Genomic DNA, 12,260 nt, shown 5'->3' with positions numbered 1-12,260 from the left:
TAAATAGAGGGGCTAGGCCAATATTACTGTACACGAGGACCCAGGTTCAAGCCCCCAACCCCCACCTGCAGGGGGGACACTTCATGAGCAGTGAATAAGGTCTGAAGGTCTCTCTCTTTCTCCCCCTCCTGTTCAATTTCTCTCTGTCCTATCATATATATCTCCAGTAATTATTTACATGAATTCATGATTCACTAAGGGGATATAGCTGGAAGTTTGGAGTATTTTTTTCCCTCCTTTTTATTGGGAGGGGGGATTAATGGTTTACAGTAACATAGTTCTGTATATTCCAGACTATTGTAATGATGGTGAAATCCAGAAGAAATATGCTAGCATGACGATTGGCCTGGGATAGAAGTAAGCAAGGGGGCCAGATTGTGGGCCACCTTGTTAAGCATACACATTACAGTGCACAAGGATTTGGGTTCAAGCCCCTGGTCAGGCTTTACAAGTGGTGAAGCAGGGCTGCAAATGTTTCTCTGTCTTTCTCTCCCTCTCTATTCCTCCTCTCTCCGTTTCTCTCTGTCCTATCCAACAAAGACATCAATAATAACTACAACAATAAAACAACAAGAACAACAAAAGGGAATAAATAAATAAATAAATAAATATTTAAAAATTAAAAAAAAATTTAATTGACCATATAACAGGCCTCCAAAGTTACTTCCTATTCATCCTTTTACCACTCTCTTCATAGTCCTTTGCCTTGCTACAATACACTATGTCCAGTCTATGTTTTATTTTGTGTTCACCCTCCTGATTTTCTACTTTATTAAGTCCTACTAATAAATGAAATCATGTCCTCTTTTTACCTTACCTCATTTAACAACCTTATTCTTTTTAACAGCTGAGTAGTATTCTATCCAGTATATATTATACAATTTTTTCAACCACTCATCTGATGTTGGATATTTGGGTTGCTTCCAGGTCCTGGTGAATACAGACTGTGCTGCTATGAACATAGGTATACACAGATCTCATCTGATAGGCATTTATGTTTCCTTTGGGTAAATCCCCTGGAGAGGAATTGCTGAGTTGTAGGGTAGGTCCATTTCTAGTGCCCCTATAAGTCTGCAGATTGCTTTGCACAATGTTTGGACCACTTTGCACTTGCACCAGTAGTTCAGAAGTGTCCCTTTTTCTCTACATCTTCTCCAGCATTTGCCATTTCTGTCCTCCTTGATGTATGACATCCTTACAGATGTAAATCAGTATCTCACTGCTGTTTTTCCTTATATTTCTCTGATGATCAGTGACTTTGAGCACCTTATCATAAATCTGTTGGTCCTCTGGATCTCATCCTTGATTAAATTTCTGCCCATGTCCTTGCCCCATTTTCTAATGGGGTTGCTTGCTTTTTGGTGCTTGGTTTACTGAGCTCTTTATGTATTTTGGTCATTAGTCCTTTGATCTGTGTTGTGTAAAAATCTTCTCACATGCCATTGGGTGGCCTGCTGTTTAGGTGATACCCGTTGTTGTGCAGAAGCTTTTCAGTTTGATGTAGTCCCATTGAAAACCAAATATATTTAATACCTGACTCATTACAGGAAACTCCTACTCCTATTTTGACTTTTGGTGCCTCTATTTCAAATCTAGATAACAACTAAAAAATAAAGTTGTGTAACCAGGATAATAGTTAACATGGTTAACTATTCATGTTCACAAATCAGGCTTGAGCCCAGTTTCTACCACACTGAATGAAACTCCAATGCTGTGTTCCCTTTAATCCATCTTTCTCAGTCTTTTTCCAAGATAATTTAATTGTGGGTATATGTATTTATTCATGTAATTCTCTTTCCTGAAATGGGATTCCTCTTCTAGAACACAAGTTTCTTTCTTCCTTCCTTCCTTTTCTTCCTTCCTTCCTTCTTTCCTCCCTTTCTTCCTTCCTTCCTTCCTTTATTTCTTTCTTCCTTCCTTTCTTTCTTCCTTCCTTCCTTTCTTTGTTTCTTACCAGAGCACTGATCAGCTCTGGCTTATGGTGGTGCAGGGGACTGAACCTGAGACTTTGAAGCCTCAGAAATGAGAGCCTGTTTGCATAATCATTATGCTATCTACCCCTACCCCTAGAACACAAGCTTTATCCTGCTCTTATATTTTGTTTGTTTTATTTACAATAGAGCTGGGAAAATAAGATGAAAGATACAGAATGTTCATGTGTTTCTTTCTGTAGTTCCAGGAGCTGTTCCTCTAGAATCTATCCAAGGGGGGCCATTTGAGGAGAAGATCTATATCCAGTGGAAACCTCCCAATGAGACCAATGGTGTCATCACACTATATGAGGTAAGAAGACCTCTTCTACTATGTCAGTTGACTTTCACTTTATTCAATATACATCAACCTGAAGTTAGTGAGTACATTTTGTGTGCAGAGTCCCACTGAGGGTTTAACGGTGATGCATAACTTACTAAAAAGTTTCTGTTAATACAGAAGAGACAAAAGCACAAAGGCATGAGATTGGGTTGTCTTGATAGTTCCAAAGACATATTGAGATGACATATTGAGCTAACTGTAGTGATTTTTGATCTTTTGAAAGGAGTTAGGATGCAAGGAGTCAAATTTTCCCAGCTTAGTAGAGAAAACTCAGTCCTGTCAAGTAATAGTTAGAGCTTCTCTGGAGAATAACAGTGCTAAAATGGTATTAGCACTCCCTCCTGCCACTATCACAGCATACACACACACACACACACACACACACACAAAATCAATCAATCAATAAATCAATTAATCCCTTGGCCTCTAAAAGAACTCTGCTAGCATTCTGTGCTTTGGGTATATGTGACTTGTTTCCAGGGCATCTTTCACTGTAACCCAGGTGATGGTGTCAAAAGCTCTTCCTGAATTAAGTGGGTCTTTCACATCAGTGACAGAGCAGAAACACCTCAAGCAGGAATGTACACATATAGCCAATACAATGTGGTGACTCTCTTCCCACCTCCTATGGTCTGAGAGAACTAAGGATTGTAATATGAGGTACGGTAGAAAACTTCAGCGATGCCGAGGGAAGGACGTGGGAACTGAAGTGAAAAGATGAGACCAAGTATCATAGCTGTACCAGTCTTGTTGTTAAAATTCGGAAGGCTCTAGCTGGCCGGGCTGGCTTCACTGGTGGGTGACAGAGACGCGGAGACAACAGCTGGACAGGGAAGCTGTATTTCTTTATTCAGGAACAACGATTCATAAACTAAACCAAACTAATAACCAAACAGAACTCTGCTGTCTCTTTGCGGCGGCGCAAGCACTGTCTCTTACTCTCGAACTCCGGAACCCTCTCCAACCCTGTAACTCTAAAACTCTGGCACTCAGGAACCCTGGAACTCTGGCGGGGTTCTTAGGGGCGGGGCCAAGCGGGCCCGCGAAAACTAACTGGACTGATCCAATTCTCTTGGCGGGGGAGAACTACCCAATGTAAAGCATACAACACAGTCTCAAGTGATCTTTGGCTGGTTCTTCTTCTCTCCAAACTCGAGTTTTTTTTCATCTGATAAATAAAGGTGGTAATTATTGTCTCAGGGCTCATTTAGGGATTTCAGGACAGAAAAGTCTTAAGCATCTCCAGATAAAACATATAGCATGTTCAGGAGGGACATGAACCCCTAAGTGTTCACACACAACCTGTAGAGAGTAGACTCAGGGAAGAATATCTAGAGCATAGGGAAGATGTGCTCTGAGAAGGAATCTCAAAGAGTATTTGATGTGGAAGAAATATTCAAGGTTAATCTGATGGACACAGAAGCTTTCTAGAAAGACCTGGATGAACCACAAAACTCCCTGGAAGGGAAAAACTATGCAGTATATACAAGGTGCTTCAGAAATTGTTTTTTAACTAAGCCTAGCCTTCCTCAGAAGAACTATCTAAAGTCTTTTTTTCAGAAATTACAGGGAACTTTCACAGTTCTCAGGGTCAGCACGTGGAAGGGAATAGCTGACATGCAACCATTTATGAACCATCCTGGGCCAAATGGCTGGGAAAGCTTCCTTCCACAGCCTCTTCTTGAGGGAGAGGGTAACCAATGCCAAACAACTTCCCTGGACTTGTTCAAAATCGTATCATGGAAGAGGTGGAAGAAAAACCTAACTGAAACAAAACCCCATTGTTGCAAATCTATATGTCATTCTTTGTAAAACGGAGGACAGAAATACACAAATGCATACCGTACATGCAAACACACACACACACACACACACACACACACACACACACACACACACACACCATAGAATTGTGTTTTATACTGGCCTGTTCTTTGTAAAGTAAAAGGATAAATCCCTAAGTTAGAAAAGTAAGTTTCTCAACACTGTTATGCAAAAGGCTGTCTATGCCAGATGTTCAAGACTTTGAAAATTCACAAGGCAGTAACATTTGAAAAGGTTTAGGGTACTGATATAGAGTGCTTTGCCATATTTATTAACATTTCACAGAAGATAGCACTTCAGAACTCTAGAAAGGACATAATGTTAGAATAAAAGGAAATCCTTCAACTGAATAAATTTAGCTTCATGGATAACTCATGACAATCTCCTTATTTATTTATTTTTTTCTTTTTCTAATTTGGCCTTGGATTGATGAGAATTTTATCAAGAACAACCCTCAACCCTTGTAACTACACTTGAAAACCTTTTGCCTAGTGCGTATTGCAGGTAGTCAGTTAATGGCTCTGCAGAGACTTCTTTCTTAGAAGCAGTATACTTCTTGCTCTACTGAGATAATTCATTGACCTGGGAAGGCATTGACTGATACTTTATGATAAGAAGGGGGAAAAACATGGACAGAGAACCTGGGTGCGAATCCTACTGTGATCTGTATAGCCTGTCTGAGCAATAACTTCCTAAAGTTGAAACGTTATTCTATGCTTCACTCTGAAACCCTGGTTGTAAAGGTAGCCATTAAATTGGGGGAATGCACCCTACTCCTTATTTCTGTGTTATCTCTGGCTTCTGTGGATTTTCAAAAACAAGATGCCCGTGATATTAAAATTTCCATAAGCGATTATATTGGAAAAAGCTATGGTGAGAAACTTTCAAGTAGCTTCTTGATTGCTTTTTAGGATGTGGTTACAGAGAACAACAGCTAGAAGGTTATTATTGTGGTTGGGCTTACTTGTGAGTACACCAGCACTCTTGGAGGATACAGTGAAGGGTGTTAAGAAGTCATAGGTTTGGATCTTGGTTATGTGAATATAAATAATAAGACCAAATGTTGACTTTGGAGATCAGACAGTCTTGTTCTAAATCCCAGCTCTATCGACTGGTTGCTTTGTAACTGTGGGTACATTAACCTCTCATTTATATTTATTTATAAATGTACATGTATATTTAGCACTGTGTTCAACATTTCTGAATACAATTAGTGAATGCTAGTTCATATTATTAGTACATATTAGTTCATATTATTGTTACATAAAAATAAAGAAATTGGGGAGTCGGGGGGGTAGTGCAGTGCTGGTTAAGCCCAGGTGGCGCAAACACAAGGACTGGCTTAAGGATGCCAGATTGAGCGCCCCAGTCCTCACCTGCAGAGTAGTTGCTTTACAGGTGGTGTCTCTCTTGCCTATTCAACAACAATGACATCAATAACAACAACAACAATAATAATAAAACAATGAGGGCAACAAAAGGGAGTAAATAAATAAGTAAATATTTGGAAGTCGGGCAGTAGCACACCGGATTAAGTGCATGTGGCACAAAGCACAAGGACCAGCATAAGGATCCTGGTTTGAGCACCGACTCCCCACCTGCAGGGGAGTTGCTTCACAGGCTGAGAAGCAGGTCTGCAGGTGTCTCTCTTTCTCTCCCCCTCTGTCTTCCCCTCTTCTTTACATTTTTCTCTGTCCTATCTAACAATGACAACATCAATAACAACAATAATAACTTCAACAACAATAATAAAACAAGGGCAACAAAAAGGGAAAATAAATAAATAATATACATATATATAATAAATAATTTTTTTTTAATGAAATTGGGGCCAGAGTGCATCACCTAGTAGATCACACACAATATCATGAATAACATCCTAGGTCACATGAGAACCCTTTTAGGGGCTTGGGGGCAGCAATTCACAAGTGGTAGATTGGTGTTGTGTTGTCTGTCCATCTCTCTGTTTCTCACTCCCTTCTTATTTCTCTGTTTCTCACTCTCTATCTAAAGCAAAGAAAAGAAAGAAAGGAAGGAAGGAAGGAAGGAAGGAAGGAAGGAAGGAAGGAAGGAAGGAAGGAATACCCACCTAGAGCAGTGGAGTTGTGCAGGCACTAAGAAAAGGAGAAAAATTGAGAAATTGAGACTCAGGGAAATGAACTGAAAGATCAAAGTGACATTGTGAAGATGTTACAAATTTCTGTGTCCTGGATTCAAGTGCAGAGGTTTTGTCTTTTATTGATTGTTGTCCACTGACCAGCAACATTGCTATCATCTTTATCCAAACCTCAGCAGGTTGAACCAGAGCTTCTATTTTAGTAAGGCTCCTGGGTAATCCACATAGGCATTGAAGTTTGATAAGCACTGCTCTAGAATATACTTACTTCTCTTTAGTAAGTTTCAGCACTTGATGAGGGAGAGGATTCATTAGCAATTGATGAGGGAGTTCCCCCTCATGCTGGACTCAGCCTAGTCCTTCCCTATCCACTAAGAAGGATAGTTTGTTTTTTAGAGACATTTATAACAAAGTAGTATGTGTTTATGAGGCAATTTCCAAATTTAATTAGTTGAAACCAATTTGATTTTCAAAATTAGGTTCTGGTTGTAATTTCTAGAGAGAAATCCATAAATTACAAAACGCTCTCTTCTGACCAAAGTATATTTTATGACAAAGAAAAATACAAGTGGAAAAGAAGTCTAGAATTATTAGTACCTTATTATGTAGAAGACCTTAGATTTAGCCAAATCAAAAATCAAAATAAAGGGTGGGAAAAGGGTATGGCTATGTAAGTATCACTAAGCAAAGGAGACTCAAATAGTATGCTATGAATTAATTCCCTTTTTCATAAATCCAAATCACCTTCTAAATCTTGAGTTTGGATTGTTCTGATGCCCCAAACCTGAGTGGGGTTTTTAAAGTACCTACACTCTTTCGGGGCTTCTGTTTTTTGTTGGTTTGTTTCAATGTTAGTGTCAGACTGTGGAATTCCAGACTTCAACTAGGTAAGTATCAATAATAAAGCCTTGTCAAACCTACAAAATCAAAGGCAATGCTTCATACCGGAGATGTCCCACTTGCTGTTTCTTCTTTGCTTGAGCAGGAGTCTTCAGAGGCAAAGCAGTTTTGACACTTAAAACAGACAAACAAACAAAGGGGTCCCACAGTAGCGTAATGGGTTAAGCACACTTGGTGCACAGCTCAATGGCCTGCATAAGGATCATGGTTTGAGCCCCCGGCTCCCCACCTGCAGAGGAGTCACTTCACAGGCAGTGAAGCTGGTCTGCAGGTGTCTGTCTTTCTCTCCCCATCTCTGTCTTCCCCTCTTTTCTCCATTTCTCTCTGTCCTATCCAACAATGAATGGCATCAACAATAACAATTATAACCACAACAAGGCTACAACAACAAGGGCAATAAAAGGGAGACAAAATGCCCTCCAGGAGCAGTGGATTCACGGTGCAGGCACTGAGCCCCAGCAATAACCCTGGAGGCAAAAAAAAAAAAAAAAAAAAAAAAGCTGGTGCAAAGGGCCTGGAGAGGGAATGGCTTTGGCAAGTTTGGCAAATTGGATGGGAGACCTACTGAAGGTTCTTGAGTGGGAAGGACAATGAGGAGGCCATGTGGAGAAGTGCATGGGAAGGACCAGACTATGCAGGGCTTCTTGAATTTATTTTAATTCTGAGAGGTATGGAAAGTCTTAAAAAGATTTTCTTTTTCATTGCCAAGACTTTACCACTCTGGTCCAAGTTTCTGAGACAGTACCACAGTACTCCCTGTGGTGTAAGGGGCCTTAAGCCCAGGTCAAATGCATGACAAAGCAGCTGCCCTCCCAAGTGAGCTTTCTCTCCTTAAGAAGATTATTAGCAGAATTAAGGAATCAAATTTGTATGTTTCTAAAAGATGTAATTGCCTCACTGATGCAAAGCATGCACTCTAGCCTCTCTTCCCCTCCTTTATGACCAGATTTAATATTCTTTTAAAAAGACCACCTGGCTGTACTGCAGCTAATGAGCTGTAGGTCCACAAATATCTTGGAAACATCTGGAATAATATGTCAGAAGACAATGATGTTTCCACCATGTATTCAATTGTCATGAGGGCTCAGCTTCTTACTAGAAGATCTTGAAACTGGTTAGAGGACTTAGGGTCACATCTGCCTCTTTACTATAGCTTGCCCTTTCACACTTTCCTTTGAGTGAGTTCTTATTTTGATGAGCTCCCTGGAGCTCAGGGCTGTTAGACCCTGATCTTCTCTCAAGGATGGGAGTCTAAGTTGAGAAAGGACCTCATTTTCCATTTGCTATAATATCTCTCCTTGTCTGGATGTAGAATGTTACAGAGTCAATTGAATTCCACCTTTGTTGTGGCAGAAAGTGAATTAATTAGATTACAGCTTCAGACCCTCAGAATCTGTACCTGTGTGGGAGAATGAACTTCTGTGATTGCTTTCCTGACAGATTGACAGGCAGGGTACAGAAATAGGTAACATCACAGGCCCTGTGTCAACAAGTCAGCAGATCAACATGCCCTGGGAATAAGCCAGAGCCCACTAAATCAATCTATGTTCTAATAAGATCTCCAGGTGGTTCATGTGTACATTAAAGTATGAGAAGCACTGATCTGAAAGATATTTTCAAAATATCACAATCAGAATCTGCAAAGTTCTGCTAGAGAAAAGTATTGTGGTCTCAGATACATAGATGATTTGGTCATTGAACAAACTGAGGTTCCCATGAGCTCCAAAGGGAGTCTTTTCACCAGAAATGTTGGCAGCAGACCATCACCACTCACATAGATTCTTTCTAAGTCCTGCTATCTGAGTTATCCTATCTCAGCTGTGTTAAGAAGATTGATGTGGACTCTTCTGTTCTGACCCTTTTGAGCAACAAAACTCATTAAAATCACAAGCTATTATAACTGTAGAGAGCCTCCTATAGCCCAAATGCCCCAAATGAGGTCATGTGTGTGTGTGTGTGTGTGTGTGTGTGTGTGTGTGTGTGTGTGTGTGTGTGTGCGCGCGTGCACGCACGCGCGCACTGGGAGGGCAGGGAGTCCAGCCAAACAGTTGTCTAAGATCTCTTCAGTAAAATTACTGAGAGACAATCTCTTCAGAGTTCATGAAAAACAGTAATCAATATGTGTTTCAATTCAATTAATTGTTCTTGTCTCTGTCCAAAAATAAAAATCATGCAGTGTGAGGGAATTGGGCCAGAAGATGCTACGTGAGCAACTGGGTTAACGAAGTGTGAAAATATTTAAAATTCAAACATGTGAAGCATCCCAGTAAGCCTTTCTGTTTAGCAGTCAAAATCACCAAGTTTCTAATTACAGTGTATAAATCTGAGAATCTTAAAGAGAATGAGAGGACCTTAATGAGGCAGGAATGGGTGTCTTGATTATGCTAGTGTTGATTGACATTTACCTTGCAAGCTATTCTAGGTGCCTGGCATTCAGAGTTAAATAAAATACAGACTCCCTATCAATGAAATAAGGCAGCTTTCCTACGTAGGAACACCGTTACAGTGGTAAGATGGTCCATAGGTCTGTCAACATTCCTCCAGCATAGAAATAGCTGTACTTACAGAAGCCAGACCTTCTACCTTCTGCAACCCACAATGACCCTGGGTCCATGCTCCCAGAGGGATAGAGAATGGGAAAGCTATCAGGGGAGGGGAGGGGAAATGGAGATTGGGTGGTGGGAATTGTGTGGAATTGTACCCCTCCTACCCTATGGTTTTGTTAATTAATCCTTTCTTAAATAAAAAATAAAAAACTAAAAAGAAATAGCTGTACTTGATCTATTCAAAAAGTCCAGGCCCCCCAAATTGAGATACCATCAAAGCATATTCTGAAAAGGTTGGGCAAAGAGACTGGGGGGTGGGTTCTTTTTTTAATATTTTTTTTCCTTTAAAAAAAAATCTTAGGTAATTAATGGCTTACAGTAAATACAGTTGTTGGCATGTCTCTAAAATTTCTCAGTTTTCTGCTAAACACTTTCACTCCTAGCCTAGGTCCTCCTCCTCCACTGTCATGCACCAGGACCTAAGTCCCTCCCACCTCCCATTCCTTTACTTTGGTGCAATACACCCAAACCAGTCCAAGTTCTATTTCATGTTTCCCTTTCTGTTCTTATTTCTGAACTTCTGTCCATGAGTGAGATCACCACATATCCATGCTTCTCTTTCTAATATATCTCACTTAACATGATCCCTTCAAGATCTATCCAAGAGGAGGTGAAGAAGGTGAATTCATCATTATTAATAGCTTAGTCGTATTCCGTAGTGTATATATACCACAGATTTCTTAGCCACTCATCTATTGTTGGACACCTAGTTTACCTCCAGGATTTGGCTATTACAAATTGTGCTACTATGAACATAGGTATATACAGATCTTTTTGAATGGGTGTGTTAATTCCTTAGGATATATCCCCAGGAGAGGAATTGCCAGGTTGTAGGGTAGGTCCATTTCTAGCCTTCTGAGAGTTCTCCAGATTGGAGAGAGGGGTATTCTTCCTGGGACTGGAGTGGGGACTGGAGCAGGCATGCTTTGTCTGGCTATGTGGATGGGCACATGCTCAGTGAACCCTCATAGAAACAGTGGGTATCTTTGTAGGCAGCTATCCAGGCATAATTTCCTTCTATTCATTGGTTTGTCTCAATGGCTACTCAAGGTCCACTAACCTAGATTTATCCATGAGTCTGGCCCATTATTCATACTGGACCTATAATAAATAGGATACACAATTTTCATAAGACATATAGCTATTGGATATAACTTGAGCCAGAAAGTTCTTTTGTTTCTTCTTTGTTCAGTGTTTATTAATTCTTTTTAAATTTAGTATAGAGAAAGAGAGAAATTGAGAGGACTGACAGAGAGAGAGAGAGAGAGACCTGCAGCACTCTTTCACCACTCATGAAGTTTCCCTCTTGCAGATGGGGACTGGGGGCTTGAACCTGGACCCTTGCATAATTTAACATATACACCCAACCAGGTTCATCTTTTCTCTTTCTTTCTTTTTTAAAATTATCTTTATTTATTTATTGGATAGAGACAGCCAGAAATCTAGAGGTTAGGGGGAGACAGAGAGGGAGAGAGACAGAGAGACAGAGAGACACCTGCAACAGTACTTTATCACTTGCAAAGCTTGTCCCCTGCAGGTGGAGACTGGGGGCTTGAACCCAGGTCCTTACACATTGTAACATGTCCACTCAAGGAAGTACGTCACCACCCGGCCCTTCTTTCTCTCTTTTTCTCTTTCTATCTTTCTTTCTCCCTCCCTCCCTTCCTTCCTTCCTTCCTTCCTTCCTTCCTTCCTTCCTTCCTTCCTTCCTTCCTTCCTGTCTTTCTTTCTTTCTTTCTCTCTCTTTCCTTCCTTCCTTCTTTCTTTCATTCTTTCTTTCTTCTTTCTCAATTGTTATTGCTGCTGCTGCTTTTGTTGTTGGATAGGACAGAGAGAAATTGAGATAAAAGGTGGAAGACAGAGAGGAGGGGAGAAAGATACCTGCAGACATGCAGTTGATGTGATGCTCATTTTAAGTGTCTATTTACCTGAATCATGGTACCAAATAAGAGGATAAATATTTTTCTGTATGTCTCTGTGATCAAATATTTGAATTAGATTATATATATATATGTATGTATGTATGTATACATATGCATATACATATACATCCTCCAGAGTTATCACTAGGGCTTGGTACTTGAATTCATTACTCCTGGTGGCCATCTTTTCCACTTTTTTTTTTTATTATTGGATAGGACAGAGAGAAATTGAGAGGGGAGGGAGTGATGGAGAGAGACAAAGAGTGACCTGCAGACCTGCTTCACCACTTGTGATTCAAACCCCCCACAGGTGGGGAGCCAGGGGCTCCCACAAGGGTCCTTGCATGGGTCCTTAACACTTCCTTTTATGTGCACTTAACCTGGTGCGCCACTGCTTGACCCCCAAATGAGATTAATTTTTAAGTTAGTGAAATTTCAGTGAAGTGATTTTCATCTAATCCACTAAAAGTCTGAATAAAGCAAAAACAGCTGTGCTGAGAAACAGTAAATTCTGTCTACAGATGAAGTTAACATTTAAGCTGAAATATGGCTCCTTCCTTGATTCTCTTGCGTGACTAT

The 12,260-nt window shown here is 40.3% G+C and overlaps 1 protein-coding gene across 11 annotated transcripts in view; it reads left to right on the top strand.

Annotated features, from left to right (window-relative positions):
- The window catches only part of PTPRT (protein tyrosine phosphatase receptor type T), a 1,549,072-nt gene that overhangs the window by 985,579 nt on the left and 551,233 nt on the right, over window positions 1-12,260 (top strand). For all 11 annotated transcript variants that reach the window (XM_060190244.1, XM_060190260.1, XM_060190255.1 and 8 more), the window contains exon 9: window positions 2,174-2,283. In XM_060190244.1, the coding sequence (XP_060046227.1) occupies window positions 2,174-2,283 (110 nt within the window). The remainder of the gene's footprint in view (window positions 1-2,173; window positions 2,284-12,260) is intronic.

This window comes from Erinaceus europaeus, chromosome 1, assembly GCF_950295315.1.
Source record: "Erinaceus europaeus chromosome 1, mEriEur2.1, whole genome shotgun sequence".
Taxonomy (NCBI): domain Eukaryota; kingdom Metazoa; phylum Chordata; class Mammalia; order Eulipotyphla; family Erinaceidae; genus Erinaceus; species Erinaceus europaeus.
Note: the sequence above shows the minus strand (reverse complement) of the source record. Positions and strands in the feature narration are given on the sequence as shown.